At 48.0% G+C, this 19,849-nt stretch overlaps 1 protein-coding gene across 1 annotated transcript; it reads left to right on the forward strand.

The window, feature by feature from the left end:
• Positions 1–6,857: 6,857 nt before the first annotated feature.
• LOC149465022 (uncharacterized) lies at positions 6,858–13,936 on the forward strand. The gene is made up of 6 exons (XM_089673647.1): positions 6,858–7,610; positions 8,274–8,408; positions 8,495–8,629; positions 8,709–8,918; positions 9,176–9,311; positions 9,584–13,936. The coding sequence occupies exons 1-6, from the start codon at positions 7,515–7,517 to the stop codon at positions 11,158–11,160; spliced, it is 2,289 nt and encodes a 762-aa protein (XP_089529773.1). The 5' UTR covers positions 6,858–7,514; the 3' UTR covers positions 11,161–13,936.
• Positions 13,937–19,849: the final 5,913 nt, after the last annotated feature.

Genomic DNA, 19,849 nt, shown 5'->3' on the forward strand with positions numbered 1-19,849 from the left:
GCGTCTTTGGTAAAAACCAAACTGCATTTTTGAGGGCACTATACTATTGGGGACACTATACTATTGAGGACACTATACTATTGGGGGCACTATACTATTGAGGACACTATACTATTGGGGGCACTATACTATTGGGGACACTATACTATTGGGGACACTATACTATTGAGGACACTATACTATTGAGGACACTAGCATCGTGCAACATAATTTATGCCGTATTGTTATGTTTATAGGTAACACAGAGATCCTCCTTTTGACCACTTCCGGAAGATTTTACCCCATTCATGACCAGGCCATTTTTTTTCGCTATTCCACACTGGAAATTGCTCGGTCATGCAACACTGTACCCAAATGAAATTTATATGATTTTGTTTTCTTTTGGCGGTATATAATCACCACTGGGATTTTTTTCATAATTATTTTTATAATAAAAATAAAAAAATACCAAAACTTTTTAAAAAAAAACCCAAAACAATATTTTTTACTTTCTGTTATAAAACGTATCCAATAAAATTAAATTTCTTCATCAATTTAGGCCAAAATGTATTTTGCTACGAGTCTTTGGTAAAAACCAAACTGTGTTTTTTTGGGAGCACTATACTATTGGGGGCACTATACTATTGGGGACAATATACTATTGGGGGCACTATACTATTGGGGGCACTATACTATTGAGGACAATATACTATTGGGGGCACTATACTATTGGGGACAATATACTATTGGGGGCACTATACTATTGGGGACAATATTCTATTGGGGCACTATACTATTGGGGGCACTATACTATTGGGGACATTATACTATTGGGGGCACTATACTATTCGGGACACTAGTATAGTTCTGATTGATCAAGATACTGATCCATACAGGCAGTATGCTTGTAATGGCAGTGATCAGGAAATTATAGTGGGATTGTGATAGTGTAGCAGGCAATCTAGTGCTAACTGACATTGGCTGGGAGGGACGCTAACTGATGCTGATAGTGACACTAATACAGTGATCGGTGATAATACTGTATGCTGTACTAATGACACTGGCTGGGGAAAGGGGTTACCATCTAGGGGCAATCAAGGGGTTAACAGTGTGCCCTCTAGAGCAACAGCTAAGGCCACTCTACACACTTGACTCTCTGGGTTGGCACAAGTGGCCTCCATCCCTTCTGAACAATGATGTGATGTGACTGTTATGCCATTCCCTGAGTACCATCAATGAAGTGCAGCAACCCTATTCATGGGTGGACATTCCTTCCTGTGTCCTGCTGTATCCTGTGTGTATCCGGTTCTGACCCGGCTTGCCATTAACCTGCTCTTGGATTCTGCTTATGTTTCTGCTCATCGGTTTCTGATCCTGGCTTCCTCCTGACCTCGTCCCTGTTTGATGTTCCAGTGCCTCATCGCCTGCTCATTGCTGACCCTGGCTATTACTCTGACTACTCTTTGGCTCTACAGTCCTGCCGAGTGCTTGTCCTGGCTATCTATTATATCAGCTCCGGTTGTCACGGTGCGTTCCGGCCTTGTGCTTATCAGATGTTCTGGGAAGCCATGTACCCAGATCTTGCAGTTTCAGTGGAGTGCCTCCTTAACCTCAGCTGGCCGTTCCGGAATCTCTGTTCCTGACTGGATGCCCTGCTTGATTCACCGAGGCAACACCACCAGCTGAAAGTTCTACAATCAACACCCACAGGGTGACCTCGTCAATTCAAACTTCTATCAGGTACGTGACACTTACAGTTCTGTTCACACTCTTGCATTTGCTTCTATTAGCTTCGAAAATGATCCCCCGTGTCGCTTTCTTGGTGCTTCAAAGCCTCCATAGAAGTCTATCAACACCCACAGGCACTCGTGTTTCTCCTGTCCCTCACCACCATCTGTTCCACCTTCAGTGGGGCCTGGGTTGGAGATACAAGAGAGGGTGACCTCGTCAATTCAAACTTCTATCAGGTACGTGACACTTACAGTCCTGTTCACACTCTTGCATTTGCTTCTATTAGCTTCGAAAATGATCCCCCATGTCACTTTCTTGGTGCTTCAAAGCCTCTCCAAAGCCTCCATAGACGTCTATGACAATGCTCCCTAACAGCACCCGCAGCTTTTGAGAGGCTTTTATTCAGCTTCAGCTTTGCTTTGTTTTGGAGGTATTGCAGGAATGAGATATCCCAGGATGCAATGGGAAACCAACAAGAGAACCAGAAAGACGACATCAGCAGTTATGTCTGGTTCATGTGTATATATTGTGGGAAAGTCTAGTGTAGACCTCACATCTGGTGTGCAGCGAGGAGCAGCAAGAAGTTGTGGGGTCCGGACTGGACTGTAGCAACTAGCAGATGGCAATCATGGTGCAACATGGGAACACTATAGCAGAAGGTGAGCAGGGACCTGAGAGAGAGGACTGAGTGGCAGAGGCTCAGCAGAGCTGGGGGACTGGAGCAGGAGAAACTATCAATGTCACAAGTGGTGCACAGCATGAGAGGTGAGTGGGGACTAGAGAGAGAAAAAAATCTGAAAATCAGAGGATCAGCAAAGCTTGGGGTTACAACTAAGTGGGGGATTGACAGAGCTGGGGGTTACTACTGAATGGGGATCAGCAGAGCTAGGGTTTACTATGGAGTGGGGCTCAGCAGAGCTGGGCATTATTGAGCTGGGGATCAGCAGAGCTGGGGGTTACTACTGAGCGGGGGATCAGCAAAGCTGGGGGTTATTTCTGAACTGAGGATCAGCAGAGCTGGGGAGTATTACTCAGAGGGGGATCAGCAGAGCTGGGGTTTACTGCTGAGCTGGGGATCAGCAAAGCTGGTGGTTACTACTCAGCAGTAGATTAGCAGAGCTGGGGGCTACTATCAAACGGGGGAACAGTAGAGCTGGGGGTTACTACTGTGCTGGGGATCAGCAGGGCTGGTGGTTACTACTCTTTGGGGGAACAGTAGAGCTGGGGCTTACTACTCAGTGGGGGAACAGTAGAGCTGGGGGTTACTACTAAGCAGTTGATCAGCAGAGCTGGGGGTTACTACCCAGTGGGGGAACAGTAGAGCTGGGGGTATTACTGAGCTGGGGATTACTACTCAGTGGGGGAACAGTAGAGCTGGGGGTTACTACTAAGCAGGTGATCAGCAGAGCTGGGGGTTACTACCCAGTGGGGGAACAATAGAGCTGGGGGTTACTACTCCATGGGGGAACAGTAGAGCTGGGGATACTACTGAGTGGGGGATCAGCAGAGCTGGGGGGTTACTACTGAGCTGGGGATCAGCAGAGCTGGGGTTTACTACCCAGCAGGGGAAAAGTAGAGCTGGGGCTTACTACTCAGTGGGGGAACAGTAGAGCTGGGGGTTACTACTGAGCTGGGGATCAGCAGCGCTGGGGATTACTACTCTGTGGGGGAACAGTAGAGCTTGGGGTTACTACTCAGTAGGGGAACAGTAGAGCTGGGGGTTACTACTCAATGGGGGAACAGTAGAGCTGGGGGTTACAACTGAGCTGGGGATCAGTAGAGCTGGGGGTTGCTACTCAGTGGGGGAACAGTAGAGCTGGGGGTACTACTGAGTGGGGGATCAGCAGAGCTGGGGATTATTATTGAGCGGGGATCAGTAGAGCTGGGGGTACTACTGAGCAGGGTATCTGCTGAATGAAGGTACCAATGAGCTGGGGATCTGCTGAACAAGGCATTCTAATGAGCTGGGGATCTGCTCAGTGAGGGTACTGCTGAGATGGGGTTCTGGGCCCCTGTAAAACAAATCGAAAATCAACACTCATATGGGGCATTTTCTAAACTTCATTAAAGCTTTACTGAGGCATCAGAAACACATCAAAAGAGCATGCTGAAGTGGTAGGAGATTTGATGTGTGGTAAAGTCGAAGCAAGTGTCAATGAGTCCAAAGAGTCAGCCTGAGAAGTGCCGGCAGAAGTTTCGTGAGCAGAGAACACTGTGTCTGAAGCTTTCTCTAGATTTGGTAAGTCCGGATCGGGGCAAAGCTTGAAGGCTTCAGAGTATTGGGTCGGATGGAGTCTTCAGTCCTGTGTCCAAGCTTCGCTAGTTGCCTACAACCTGTGTGAGTGGCCAGGATCATCATAAGCCAGGCCTGGTCATAGCCCAGCAGTTGCACTTGTTACCATTTGGAGACAAAGTCCTGCCAGGAGAACTGGGTCTTCCCACCAGGGACTGCATCCCTTGTGAGGGAGGGATTCCTTGCCAAAGGACCGAGGAAAGTCTGGACAGCTACAAGAGTCTGGGAGACCAAGAGAGGGTCTGGAAGACTGAAGAGGTTAGCGTGTCCAGGGGGCTGGAGGGAGTCCAAACGTCTCTGGTGGACTGAGCAAGCTCAAGGGGGCTGGTGAACCCTATTGAGAGGCCAGGATTGGGTCTGTGCGGTAAGGGACTGCCTAGCCAGGTGCCTTGGTATTTTTTCATTTTCTGCTGAGTGAATTTGACAAAAACTTGCAAAACCCACCATTTTATTCTCTTGGGCACTTTTTACACGTGGGAGAGAAATGTCAGAGGGTTCTTCACGTCCATTTCCTAGAGGTGGGACATGCCGAAAGAGAGTGTCATTTGTTCTGGGATATGGGCCCTTGCCCCATTTTGAATGGCTGCTTTGCTGCTGGGTGCATCTGATGAGGACAGCGAGGAGGTGATCCATGACATCCATTAAACCACAGCCTGAGCCTTCTTTGGAGGATTGGGGGCATCACATGGGTTGGAAGGTATGGGGCTGCAAGCAAATTTCCCATAAGTAGCGCCCCAAAGTGAAACAATTAATGGCTAATTATCATTAAATCTGTAAGTAGTTTTGTTGCAAAATTAAGGTACCAAAATCCCTCCACCTGTCCCGATCAGTCATATATTTCTGTCCCCCTTGGTGGGAGTGGAGGTGACCCCTCTATGAGGACATACAGTCCATACAAACCCAGCACAAGGCCGGGGTCACACTACCAGATGGTTCTTGGGGCTGCAGTTCCTCTGAGCTCCACAAGGTGGGGATCTCACTTCTACCCAAACAGAAAGTCTCTATGGAAGACAGGAAGTGATGTCAGGGACAGACAGGAAGTGATGTCAGGTATAAAAGGAGTTCCGTGTGGGAAAACGTAGAGAAAATATTTCTGGCAGCAGAGGAGGTGATAAGATCTTATTTTCTATTTACACCCAGTAACCCCCCGTCATGCCCGTCCTCTTCCTCCGCCGTCTCGCCCGTCCTCTTCCTCCGCCGTCTCGCCCGTCCTCTTCACTCGCCGTCTCGCCCGTCCTCTTCCTCCGTTGTCGCGCCCGTCCTCTTCTTCCGCCGTCTGTCCCGTCCTCTTCTTCCGCCGTCTGTCCCGTCCTCTTCTTCCGCCATCTGTCCCGTCCTCTTCCTCCGCCGTCTCGCCCGTCCTCTTCCTCCGCCGTCTCGCCCGTCTTCTTCCTCCGCCGTCTCGCCCGTCCTCTTCCTCCGCCCTCTCGCCCGTCCTCTTCCCCCCGCCGTCTCGCCCGTCCTCTTCCCCCGCCGTCTTGTCCGTCCTCTTCCCCCGCCGTCTCGCTCGTCCTCTTCCCCCGCCGTCTCGTCCGTCCTCTTCCCCCGCCGTCTCGTCCGTCCTCTTCCCCCGCCGTCTCGCCCGTCCTCTTCCCCCACCGTCTCGCCCGTCCTCTTCCCCCGCCGTCTCGCCCGTCCTCTTCCCCCGCCGTCTCGCCCGTCCTCTTCCCCCGCCGTCTCGCCCGTCCTCTTCCTCCGCCGTCTCGCCCGTCCTCTTCTTCCGCCGTCTCTCCCGTCCTCTTCTTCCGCCGTCTCTCCCGGCCTCTTCTTCCGCCGTCTCTTCCGTCCTCTTCTTCCGCCGTCTGTCTCGTCCTCTTCTTCCGCCGTCTGTCTCGTCCTCTTCTTCCGCCGTCTGTCTCGTCCTCTTCTTCCGCCGTCTCTCCCGTCCTCTTCTTCCGCCGTCTCTCCCGTCCTCTTCTTCCGCCGTCTGTCCCGTCCTCTTCTTCCGCCGTCTGTCCCGTCCTCTTCCTCCGTCCTCACGCCCGTCCTCTTCCTTTGTCCTCACGCCCGTCCTCTTCCTCTATCCTCATGTCTGTCCTCTTCCTCCGCCATCTCGCCCGTCCTCTTCCTCCGCCGTCTCGTCCGTCCTCTAACTCCGCCGTCTCGCCCATCCTCTTCCTCCGCCATCTCTCCCTAGATGTTAACCTCTTCCCAGCCAGTGACATTAATCCAGTGACAACGTATACAGTATTATCACCAATCACAGTAGTGGTGTCACTGGTGATGTCAGTGGCAGTTAGTTCCACCCAGCATCAGTTAGTGTCAGATTTCCCACCGCACTATTGCTGTCCCACTATAAGTTGCTGATTATCACCATTACTAGTATAAAAAAAAAAGTTCCAATATATATCTCATAGTTTGTAGACACCACAACTTTCAAATGAGCCAATCCAGATGTTTCTCTTCGGGAGATCCCCCTTACCAAGTACTTGGTGGCTGGCTTAGGCTAGCCACAAGGAAAGGGGTCCGCCAGGCCTTTTGGCTAGGTGGACCATATGGGAACCTTAGTCCCTGTCAGGAGCTTCTTGCCCGGGGGATCAGGGTAGAGGTCCTACCCCTTCGGGGGGGTGGACAAAGCACACCGCTAAGTGCACTTTTTTGTGTTGGTTTTGCACTAGCACGTTTTTGTTCACTTATGGGTTTTTTGCACTTCCGCGGACTTAAAAAAAAAAAATCCATATGTACTTATTGGATTTTTTTTGTTTAACTGAAGGGGCGGTAACTAAAAAATAAATTCACACCACGCCTTGAATCAGAACATGCAGCCTAGCAGGCCAGGAGTGAAAGGGGGAAGCACCTTGTCCCCATGTCAATAAAGACAAGGGCTTCTTCCTCACAACCCTGGCTCGTGATTGTTGGGGGGAGGGGGGGACGACTTGCTGGAATCTGAATAAGGCACTGAACGACCCTCCCCCCACATGAATGAGTAGGAGGTACATAGAGCCCCTACTCATTCACAGAAAAAAAAATGTCACCTAGAAGTAAAGTACCCAAATGTTTTTCAAGTCCTTTTTTAATTAAAAAAAAAAGTAAAAATCCCAAAAATACCTTTGGTAGAAAATCCATCATCAATCACTATGCCCGACGACTTGTAGAAAAAAAAAAAACATCGACCTGGTGGACGCAACCAATCCTAATGGTACCAATAGCCAAACGACGGCTCCCCGAGCTGTCATCAAGTATATAAAGGCAGGGGGTGGGGATAGTGGTGACATCATTACCCAGATACACCCTATTGGCTGATGTGGCCGGAGTTCCTGATGACATCAATGGTTCCTAGGGATGCAGAGGGTGCAAGGACTTCTTCAGGAACCAGTAACAGTGGGAAGCCGTTCTATACAGAAACGGTAGAACTTCTATATGCGATGGCTCCCGGAAAACAGGACAGACGGGCAAAGGTTCAAGTGTGAGACTGAAGGCCAAACCGCAAGATCATTCCGAATTATCCCCGTCTCAGATATTCATCCTAACGTATTGTCATGTATTCACCCCAGACCAGAGACCTTCATCGATGGTGCCACACGTGAGGATGGAGAAGGACCCGAGTCACATGACTGAGAGGATACTAAACCTCACCCTGGAGATCATCTACCTGCTGACCGGAGAGGTGAGGAGGATTCTGGGAGGTCACATGACATCATTCATCTCTATTAATAAAACACAGACCTGACCGGAGAGGTGAGGAGGATTCTGGGAGGTCACATGACATCACTCTCATCTCTATTAATAAAACACAGACCTGACCGGAGAGGTGAGGAGGATTCTGGGAGGTCACATGACATCACACAGACCTGACCAGAGAGGTGAGGAGGATTCTGGGAGGTCACATGACATCACTCTCATCTCTATTAATAAAACAGACCTGACCGGAGAGGTGAGGAGGATTCTGGGAGGTCACATGACATCACTCTTATCTCTATTAATAAAACAGACCTGACCGGAGAGGTGAGGAGGATTCTGGGAGGTCACATGACATCACTCTCATCTCTATTAATAAAACACAGACCTGACCGGAGAGGTGAGCAGGATTCTGGGAGGTCACATGACATCACACAGACCTGACCAGAGAGGTGAGGAGGATTCTGGGAGGTCACACGACGTCACTCTTGTCTCTATTAATAAAACACAGACCTGACCGGAGAGGTGAGGAGGATTCTGGGAGGTCACATGACATCACTCTCATCTCTATTAATAAAACACAGACCTGACTGGAGAGGTGAGGAGGATTCTGGGATTCTAACATGATGTTCCTATTGGTTCCCCAATACAGAGATTCCCTCTTCTGAAGTCAGGTGATCATATGACCATCACAGTGCCTCCATGTGACTCCCTAAACCCTGAGAGACACAACATGGAGAAGATTCTAGAAGTCACCAAGAAGATGATGGAGCTGCTGACAGGAGAGGTGAGCGGTGCCGGGAATTCTGGGACATTCTCCAGTAACAGACAAGGGATGTGTCTGGATGGTGACTGTATCATTGTATGTGTCAGGTTCCTATAAGGTGTCAGGGTGTCACTGTCTATTTCTCCATGGAGGAGTGGGAGTATTTAGAAGAACACAAGGACCTCTACAAGGACGTCATGATGGACACACAGAAAGGTCACACCATCTCTCACCATCATCAGGTAGATGAGGAACAATTATCAGTAGTTATGATTTATACACAGCATGTTTGTTACAATGAATGGTTTAATACTTATTTAGCATGGAAACTTCGGGGATTATAATATTGTTCCGAAAGAAGAGTATAAAGAGGAGGATGAGGAGTATGGAGTGATGGAGGAACTTTCAGAAGGACACAAGGACATGATGATGGAGCCTCCTAATACCAGGAACCTACCAGAGAGATGTCCCCGTCCTCTGTATTCCCGGGATTCCTCACAGGAAGGTCACACCATCCCTCACCATCATCAGGTAGGTGGATCCAGTCTTGGGAACCTACCAGAGAGATGTCCCCGTCCTCTGTATTCCCCGGATTCCACACAGGAAGGTCACACCATCCCTCACCATCATCAGGTCGGTGGAGTTGAGGGTCGGGAACATAAAGTGATGGAACACTCTGACATGTGGAGACGATGTGTGGACTCTACAAGATGAGATGTTCTATGTGATCTCACATCATAGATCCTTCTATGTTACAGATGTTATTTTCTGCCATTCTGTTGGTTTAGGGTGAAGATCTGATGGACATGAAAGTTGAGGGTGAAGTAGAAGAGACGTATGTGAGGGATGATCAGCAATATACAGAGGAGGCTGGAATGAGGAGGATATTCATAGAGGAGGACACTCCTACAGAGATCAGCACAGGTGACCAGAATATATTCTTCTCTTATCTCTGCTCTGTTACCGCCCCCCCCCCCCAGCCCCCATTGGTTCCTGTTCCTCTGACAAGACGGTGTAAATGTAGAAGTGATCTGGGAGGACCAAAGGCCCTTTGACTGAAGAGGGGAGGAGTCCCAGCTGGTTGGGACATCCACAGAGAACATCTGCTCCCTCCTATCTCCCTGATCCAGATGGAATCTTGATGGAAGTGAACTAACCCCCTCCTATCTATTGATGATGTTTTTCTATTTTTCCAGGACCCGCCATGGAGAAACCCTCAAAGGATCGTCTCACTTTATCTCCAGGTTGTAAAATGGAAGATGAGGACATCCCAGGAGATTGTGCCGGAGAAAAGACAATGAGCTCCACTATGGATGGTGGACTTCCTAGTGTGGAGAGACCATGGAATCCCTCTGACTCTGAGCACCCTCGTACTGTGGGGGATGGGGCCGGGGTTCAAGGGGAGAAGACATTTCCCTGTCCTGAATGTGCAGAAAGTTTTAGCTCTGAATTAAATCTTTCTGTACATCAGCGATTCCACGTAGAGGAAAAGCTTTATTCCTGCCCTGAGTGTGGGAAACGCTTTATGCGCAAACCCGATCTCACTGCACATATAAGGTCTCACACGGGGGAGAAGCCCTATTCCTGCCCTAAATGCGGGAAATGTTTTTCACAGAGGTCCTATCTTAGTAGACATCAGAGATCACACACGGGTAAAAAGCCATATTCCTGCCCTGAGTGCGGGAAATGTTATACAAGGAAATCAGAACTTGTTTTACATAAAAGATCTCACACGGGGGAGAAGCCATTTTGCTGCCCTAAGTGCGGGAAATGTTTTTCACATACGTCCAATCTTTCCAGGCATCTAAGATTGCACAGAGGTGTGAAGGCATATTCCTGTGCTGAGTGTGGAAAGCGTTTTTCACAAAGGTCGCTTCTTAAGGAACATCAGATATGTCACATGCAGGAAAAGGTGTTTACCTGTCCTGAGTGCGGGAAATTTTTTCCACGGAAATCAGAACTTGTTAGACATCAAAAATCGCACACAGGCGAGAAGCCGTATCCCTGCCCTGAATGCGGGAAATGTTTTTCCCAGAAGTCCAATCTTACCAAACATCTAGTATTGCACACGGGGGAGAAGCCATTTTCCTGTCCCGAGTGCGGAAAATGTTTTTCACGCAAGTGTAATCTTAACAATCATCAGAGATTGCATACGGGTGAAAAGCCATATTCCTGCCTAGAGTGCGGAAAATGTTTTTCACGAAAGCCAAGTCTCACTGAACATCAGGTATCTCACAGAGAGGAAAAGGTGTTTTCTTGTCTTGAGTGCGGGAAATGCTTTTTGTTAAAATCAAAACTTATTATACATCAAAGAACTCACACGGGAGAGAAGCCATTTTGTTGCCCTGAGTGTGGGAAATGTTTTTCACAGCAGGCCAATCTTACCAAACATCAGATATTGCACACAGGCGAGAAGCCGTATTCCTGCCCAGAGTGCGGAAAATCTTTTTCTCAAAAGTCCCATCTCAATGAACATCGGGTATGTCACGCTGTGGAAAAGATGTTTTCCTGCCCTGAGTGCGGGAAATGTTATTCCCGGAAATCAGGCCTTGCTAAACATCAGAGATCTCACACAGGAGAGAAACCACATTCCTGCCCTGAGTGCGGGAAATGTTTTTCACAGAAACACATACTTACTATTCATCTTCGATTGCACACGGGGGAAAAACCGTATTCCTGCCCTGAGTGCGGGAAATGTTTTTCCCAGAAGTTCCATCTCACTAATCATCAGATGCGTCACACGCAGAAAAAAATGTTTTCTGGTCCTGTGTGAGGGAAATCTTATCCATTTAAATGTAAAAACCTCATAAACATAAAAAGATCCCACAGAGGGGAGAAGCCGTGTTGCTGCCCTGAGTGCGGGAAATGTTCTTCACAGAAATCTTGTCTTACCAAACATCAGAGAACCCACACCACCCTCGAGGTGTATTAGTGTCCTGAGTGCGGGAAATGTCTTCTCTATGGATAATATGTTGCCGTACATCAGAGATCTCACACTGGGAAGAAGCACACCTTGATATACACCTCAGAAAACACGTGGCTGAGCGCTCCTCTGATCTTTATCATGGAAGAAACACTTTAAAGGAGATCAGAGACCTGGTTGGGTCCCTCTAGCAGTGTAGTCTGATCTCCCCTGACCTTCAGCAGACGCTTCCATGGAGGACATCGTAGTGGGGTGGAGGGGGGGTCACTGCTGGTTGGGTCCCTCCTAGCAGTGTAGTCTGATCTCCCCTGACCTTCAGCAGAAACTTCCATGGAGGACATCATGATGAGAGAGAAGGAGGGGTGGTCACTGCTGGTTGGGTCCCTCTAGCAGAGGAGTCTAATCTCCCCTGCCCTTCAGCAGAAGCTTCCATGGAGGACATCATGGTGAGGGAGGAGCTAGATAGTTCTTGTGGATAAAGTGAAGGGGGGATCAGACTACATGACAGGACATGCAGCAGTTTATCAGCCTTACAATTTCATATGTAACAACCACACCTCCATCTTTTCTATGTCCCGTGTCCCTCTAAACAAGAGGATCAGCATGAATACCAACAGCCCAGTGTTGGGAGGAGTCAAGCCGTGTTTCTGGAACACCAACTCCATTCTCATCACTGAGACCATCAACATCTCCCATTGGCTTTGGTCATTTTCTGGCTTTTGTGTATTGAGTTACCTTTTCATCGTGCAACATAATTTGTGCCGTATTGTTATGTTTATAGGTAACGCAGAGATCCTCCTTTTGACCACTAACGGAAGATTTTACCCCATTCATGACCAGGCCATTTTTTTTTTTTTTTGCTATTCCACACTACTCGACTTTAACTGGCAATTGCTCGGTCATGCAACACTGTACCTAAATGAAATTTATATCATTTTGTTTTCTTTTGGTGGTATTTAATCACCACAGGGTTTGTTTTGTAATTATTTTTATAATATAAATAAAAAAAATACCAAAAATTTAGAAAAAAACCCAAAACAATATTTTTTTTTTACTTTTTGTTATGAAACATATCCAATAAAATTTAATTTCTTCATAAATTTAGGCCAAAATGTATTTTGCTACGCGTCTTTGGTAAAAACCAAACTGCATTTTTGGGGGCACTATACTATTGGGGGCACTATACTATTGGGGACACTATACTATTGGGGGCACTATACTATTGAGGACACTAGCATCGTGCAACATAATTTATGCCGTATTGTTATGTTTATAGGTAACACAGAGATCCTCCTTTTGACCACTTCCGGAAGATTTTACCCCATTCATGACCAGGCCATTTTTTTTTCGCTATTCCACACTACACGACCTTAACTGGAAATTGCTCGGTCATGCAACACTGTACCCAAATGAAATTTATATAATTTTGTTTTCTTTTGGCGGTATATAATCACCACTGGGGTTTTTTTCATAATTATTTTTATAATAAAATTTAAAAAATACCAAAACGTTTTTAAAAAAACCCCAAAACAATATTTTTTACTTTCTGTTATAAAATGTATCCAATAAAATTAAATTTCTTCATCAATTTAGGCCAAAATGTATTTTGCTATGAGTCTTTGGTTAAAAACCAAACTGTGTTTTTTTGGGGGCACTATACTATTGGGGACACTATACTATTGGGGGCACTATACTATTGGGGACAATATACTATTGGGGGCACTATACTATTGGGGGCACTATACTATTGGGGAAAATATACTATTGGGGGCACTATACTATTTGGGACACTATACTATTGGGGGCACTATACTATTGGGGAAAATATATTATTGGGGGCACTATACTATTTGGGACACTATACTATTGGGGACACTATACTATTGGGGGCACTATACTATTGGGGACACTATACTATTGGGGGCACTATACTATTGAGGACAATATACTATTGGGGGCACTATACTATTGAGGACAATATACTATTGGGGGCACTATACTATTGAGGACAATATACTATTGGGGGCACTATATGTGATACATATGTGACATGAGTGTACAGGATGTATGGATGAGAAGTGATTGACACTCAACTGTCATAATGCTAATGATTATAACCATTAGATGGGTAACTGGAGTTCAAAATAACATGTTGGAAGTGTACATTAAACCAGTTAAAACCAGTTGAAACCAGAGATGTGGCTGATATTCACCAGATGTGCATTCCATCAAAATAGGTAACTACGCGTGATGGCACAGCCGATCACTCGTTGACTCTAACTACTCCGCAGAATCATACATGACGTTATATAACCAGGAGATACTGTGCATGGCAGTAGATAAAGACATTCCAAACTATGTATATAAAAGGCGGGGGATTCTAGGGGAATTTGGGACTCATTGAAGATGCGGCAGACGTGCCTTGCGGTGATTTCCCGGATTCCCCTTTGCTGACTGTTGGAGTCCCCCAGTCACTGGGCAGTGGGTGATGCTACAATATCCGGTGATGTATTGATGCTTTATTCTTGCTATAATATGATCTAAATGTGATTTGCAATTCTGACAATTCTTATGTTATTATACTAACAGAACTTATTCAATAAATCATGTTTTGCTTTAATATTTATTAAGCCTAATCCGTGTATTAGTGAGCGATTTGTAGTAGTGTTAAAAACCCTTTGTTTTGAGGCAAAACACTATACTATTGGGGACAATATACTATTGGGGGCACTATACTATTGGGGACAATATTCTATTGGGGCACTATACTATTGGGGGCACTATACTATTGGGGACACTAGTATAGTTCTGATTGATCAAGATACTAATCCGTACAGGCAGTATGCTGGTAATGGCAGTGATCAGGGAATTATAGTGGGATTGTGATAGTGTAGCAGGCAATCTAGTGCTAACTGACATTGGCTGGGAGGGACGCTAACTGATGCTGATAGTGACACTAATACAGTGATCGGTGATAATACTGTATGCTGTACTAATGACACTGGCTGGGGAAAGGGGTTACCATCTAGGGGCAATCAAGGGGTTAACAGTGTGCCCTCTAGAGCAACAGCTAAGGCCACTCTACACACTTGACTCTCTGGGTTGGCACAAGTGGCCTCCATCCCTTCTGAACACTGATGTGATGTGACTGTTATGCCATTCCCTGAGTACCATCAATGAAGTGCAGCAACCCTATTCATGGGTGGACATTCCTTCCTGTGTCCTGCTGTATCCTGTGTGTATCCGGTTCTGACCCGGCTTGCCATTAACCTGCTCTTGGATTCTGCTTATGTTTCTGCTCATAGGTTTCTGATCCTGGCTTCCTCCTGACCTCGTCCCTGTTTGATGTTCCAGTAACTCATCGCCTGCTCATTGCTGACCCTGGCTATTACTCTGACTACTCTTTGGCTCTACAGTCCTGCCGAGTGCTTGTCCTGGCTATCTATTATATTAGCTCCGGTTGTCACGGTGCATTCCGGCCTTGTGCTTATCAGATGTTCTGGGAAGCCATGTACCCAGATCTTGCAGTTCCAGTGGAGTGCCTCCTTAACCTCAGCTGGCCGTTCCGGAATCTCTGTTCCTGACTGGATGCCCTGCTTGATTCACCAAGGCAACACCACCAGCTGAAAGTTCTACAATCAACACCCACAGGCACTCGTGTTTCTCCTGTCCCTCACCACCATCTGTTCCACCTTCAGTGGGGCCTGGGTTGGAGATACAAGAGAGGGTGACCTCGTCAATTCAAACTTCTATCAGGTACGTGACACTTACAGTCCTGTTCACACTCTTGCATTTGCTTCTATTAGCTTCGAAAATGATCCCCCATGTCGCTTTCTTGGTGCTTCAAAGCCTCTCCAAAGCCTCCATAGACGTCTATGACAATGCTCCCTAACAGCACCCGCAGCTTTTGAGAGGCTTTTATTCAGCTTCAGCTTTGCTTTGTTTTGGAGGTATTGCAGGAATGAGATATCCCAGGATGCAATGGGAAACCAACAAGAGAACCAGAAAGACGACACCAGCAGTTACGTCTGGTTCATGTGTATATATTGTGGGAAAGTCTAGTGCAGACCTCACATCTGGTGTGCAGCGAGGAGCAGCAAGAAGTTGTGGGGTCCGGACTGGACTGTAGCAACTAGCAGATAGCAATCATGGTGCAACATGGGAACACTATAGCAGAAGGTGAGCAGGGACCTGAGAGAGAGGACTGAGTGGCAGAGGCTCAGCAGAGCTGGGGGACTGGAGCAGGAGAAACTATCAATGTCACAAGTGGTGCACAGCATGGGAGGTGAGTGGGGACTAGAAAGAGAAAAAAATCTGAAAATCAGAGGATCAGCAAAGCTTGGGGTTACAACTAAGTGGGGGATTGGCAGAGCTGGGGGTTACTACTGAATGGGGATCAGCAGAGCTAGGGTTTACTATGGAGTGGGGCTCAGCAGAGCTGGGCATTATTGAGCTGGGGATCAGCAGAGCTGGGGGTTACTACTGAGCGGGGGATCAGCAAAGCTGGGGGTTATTACTGAACTGAGGATCAGCAGAGCTGGGGGGTATTACTCAGCGGGGGATCGGCAGAGCTGGGAGTTACTGCTGAGCTGGGGATCAGCAAAGCTGGTGGTTACTACTCAGCAGTGGATTAGCAGAGCTGGGGGTTACTATCAAACGGGGGAACAGTAGAGCTGGGGGTTACTACTGTGCTGGGGATCAGCAGGGCTGGTGGTTACTACTCCTTGGGGGAACAGTAGAGCTGGTGCTTACTACTCAGTGGGGGAACAGTAGAGCTGGGGGTTACTACTAAGCAGTTATTCAGCAGAGCTGGGGGTTACTACCCAATGGGTGAACAGTAGAGCTGGGGGTACTACTGAGCTGGGGATTACTACTCAGTGGGGGAACAGTAGAGCTGGGGGTTACTACTAAGCAGGTGATCAGCAGAGCTGGGGGTTACTACCCAGTGGGGGAACAATAGAGCTGTGGGTTACTACTCCATGGGGGAACAGTAGAGCTGGGGATACTACTGAGTGGGGATCAGCAGAGCTGGGGGGTTACTACTGAGCTGGGGATCAGCAGAGCTGGGGTTTACTACCCAGCAGGGGAAAAGTAGAGCTGGGGGTTACTACTCAGTGGGGGAACAGTAGAGCTGGGGGTTACTACTCAAAGGGGGAACAGTAGAGCTGGGGGTTACAACTGAGCTGGGGATCAGTAGAGCTGGGGGTTGCTACTCAGTGGGGGAACAGTAGAGCTGGGGGTACTACTGAGTGGGGGATCAGCAGAGCTGGGGATTATTATTGAGCGGGGATCAGTAGAGCTGGGGGTACTACTGAGCAGGGTATCTGCTGAATGAAGGTACCAATGAGCTGGGGATCTGCTGAACAAGGCATTCTAATGAGCTGGGGATCTGCTCAGTGAGGGTACTACTGAGCTGGGGTTCTGGGCCCCTGTAAAACAAATCGAAAATCAACACTCATATGGGGCATTTTCTAAACTTCATTAAAGCTTTACTGAGGCATCAAAAACACGTCAAAAGAGCATGCTGAAGTGGTAGGAGATTTGATGTGTGGTAAAGTCGAAGCAAGTGTCAATGAGTCCAAAGAGTCAGCCTGAGAAGTGCCGGCAGAAGTTTTGTGAGCAGAGAACACTGCGTCTGCAGCTTTCTCTAGATTTGGTAAGTCCGGATCGGGGCAAAGCTTGAAGGCTTCAGAGTATTGGGTGGAGTCTTCAATCCTGTGTCCAAGCTTCGCTAGTTGCCTACAACCTGTGTGAGTGGCCAGGATCATCATAAGCCAGGCCTGGTCATAGCCCAGCAGTTGCACTTGTTACCATTTGGAGACAAAGTCCTGCCAGGAGAACTGGGTCTTCCCACCAGGGACTGCATCCCTTGTGAGGGAGGGATTCCTTGCCAAAGGACCGAGGAAAGTCTGGACAGCTACAAGAGTCTGGGAGACCAAGAGAGGGTCTGGAAGACTGAAGAGGTTAGCGTGTCCAGGGGGCTGGAGGGAGTCCAAACGTCTCTGGTGGACTGAGCAAGCTCAAGGGGGCTGGTGAACCCTATTGAGAGGCCAGGATTGGGTCTGTGCGATAAGGGAGTGCCTAGCCAGGTGCCTTGGTATTTTTTCATTTTCTGCTGAGCGAAGTTGACAAAAACTTGCAAAACCCACCATTTTATTCTCTTGGGCACTTTTTACACGTGGGAGAGAAATGTCAGAGGGTTCTTCACGTCCATTTCCTAGAGGTGGGACATGCCGAAAGAGAGTGTCATTTGTTCTGGGATATGGGCCCTTGCCCCATTTTGAATGGCTGCTTTGCTGCTGGGTGCATGTGATGAGGACAGCGAGGAGGTGACCCATGACATCCATTAAACCACAGCCTGAGCCTTCTTTGGAGGATTGGGGGCATCACATGGGTTGGAAGGTATGGGGCTGCAAGCAAATTTCCCATAAGTAGCGCCCCAAAGTGAAACAATTAATGGCTAATTATCATTAAATCTGTAAATAGTTTTGTTGCAAAATTAAGGGACCAAAATCCCTCCACCTGTCCTGATCAGTCATATATTTCTGTCCCCCTTGGTGGGAGTGGAGGTGACCCCTCTATGAGGACATACAGTCCATACAAACCCAGCACAAGGCCGGGGTCACACTACCAGACGGTTCTCGGGGCTGCAGTTCCTGTGAGCTCCACAAGGTGGGGATCTCACTTCTACCCAGACAGAAAGTCTCTATGGAAGACAGGAAGTGATGTCAGGGACAGACAGGAAGTGATGTCAGGTATAAAAGGAGTTCCGTGTGGGAAAACGTAGAGAAAATATTTCTGGCAGCAGAGGAGGTAATAAGATCTTATTTTCTATTTACACCCAGTAACCCCCTGTCATGTCTGTCCTCTTCCTCCGTCGCCATGTCCGTCCTCTTCCTCCGCCGTCTCGCCCGTCCTCTTCCTCCGCCGTCTCGCCCGTACTCTTCCTCCGCCGTCTCGCCCGTCCTTTTCACTCGCCGTCGCGCCCGTCCTCTTCCTCCGTCGTCGCGCCCGTCCTCTTCCTCCGTCGTCGCGCCCGTCCTCTTCCTCCGTCGTCGCGCCCGTCCTCTTCCTCCGTCGTCGCGCCCGTCCTCTTCCTCCGTCGTCGTGTCCGTCCTCTTCCTCTGTTGTCTCACCCGTCCTCTTCTTCTGTCGTCTTGCCCATCCTCTTCCTCCGCTGTCTTGTCCGTCCTCTTCCTCCGTCCTCACGTCCGTCCTCTTCCTCCGCCGTCTCGCCTGTCCTCTTCCTCCGCCGTTTCGCCCTAGATGTTAACCTCTTCCCAGCCAGTGACATTAATCCAGTGAAAATGTATACAGTATTATCACCAACAGTCACTGTAGTGGTGTCACTGGTGATGTCGGTGGCAGTTAGTTCTGTGGCAAACTTGCTCATCAGAATTGGAGCGGAGTTCCCCCTCAACCCTCGTTTTCGTGTTCTGTCTGTGTATTTGAGGTCTTCCTGGAATCCTCACATCCCCCCTGCATTCCTGTGAGGCAGACTTTATCTCCTGGCAAATGGTGTGAAACAACCAGGAAGACATGAGAAGTGGAGCCAGCCAGTCGGCAGAGGTGTCATTTTTATCACCCAAAACTATGTAAGCCCACTCATTATCAAACGGACCAGAATAAGTGCCCAGTCCTCAGGTCAACTGTATGGTTCATATCACGGGATATGAAGCTAGTAATTTAGTGTAGAGTTCCCCAATGACCACTCCCAAGTCAGAGCCCCCCCTCCCCTTTTGGCTTTTAAGACTTTTAAGTGAGTTTGTGACACACACACACAGGGATCTCCCAGCAACATCGTAACAAGGGGAGATCAAAGAAGCTTTCTGCTCACAACTTGAATTTGCTAAAACCAGGCAAGGCAAGTAACTTATCCTGTATTTTCCCGCTATTCTATGTTTGCTGTGTCTTTGTATACATATATATATTTTTGTGATATCTCTTTGTACATATTTATTTTGCATCCAACGCTTTTAGTAATAAATCTTTCTTTCTGAAAGTGTTAAACTGTTTCTAAGCGCTTACTTGCAATTCACGAATCCCTGCCTTTGAAGAGACGCTACTGTTTGTATATCTCTGTATAGCAGGTCCGCGGGCCGTGCTATATAGACCAATATTTCAATCATTATAGTGTATATTTAGTAACGGGAGTTTCCCAGTCTCCGACAAAAGTGGTGGTGGCAGTATAGGGTTAGTTGCGTAACTAACTTGACCCAGTAACAAGCGCATCCAGGCTGCAGGCACCGATTGTAGTCCATTAGCTGGGCAATCGCTGTGTAGGGTGCAGCTGGGTGGGGCCTTGTTACGCGCGTCACACCACGGTTTTGGATCGGCCGGCCCTTCGGTCACGAGTTTGGTGAGAAGGTCTGGGGTCTGACGCCGTGGGCGTGACGTATTACTGTTAGTCGCGGCTGTGCGATTGTCGCCTGTTGGTGGCGGCGACCGCGGGTCGTGACATATTGGTGGCAGCGTATGTGGGATAATTGCAGTAAGAGCTTCAGTGCAGTGTTAAAAGTTGGCTCTGCACTGAAGGATT

The sequence above is a fragment of the Staurois parvus genome, unplaced genomic scaffold (assembly GCF_062004578.1).
Source record: "Staurois parvus isolate SC_StPar_1 unplaced genomic scaffold, SC_StPar_1.0 ptg000144l, whole genome shotgun sequence".
Classification (NCBI taxonomy): Eukaryota; Metazoa; Chordata; class Amphibia; order Anura; family Ranidae; genus Staurois; species Staurois parvus.

Coding starts and splice junctions, on each gene's coding strand:
- LOC149465022 (XM_089673647.1), top strand. CDS start 7,515: ATGGTGCCACACGTGAGGATGGAGAAGGACCCGAGTCACATGACTGAG. Junction 7,611..8,273: donor TCTACCTGCTGACCGGAGAG/GTGAGGAGGATT, acceptor TCCCCAATACAG/AGATTCCCTCTTCTGAAGTC. Junction 9,312..9,583: donor TCCTACAGAGATCAGCACAG/GTGACCAGAATA, acceptor CTATTTTTCCAG/GACCCGCCATGGAGAAACCC.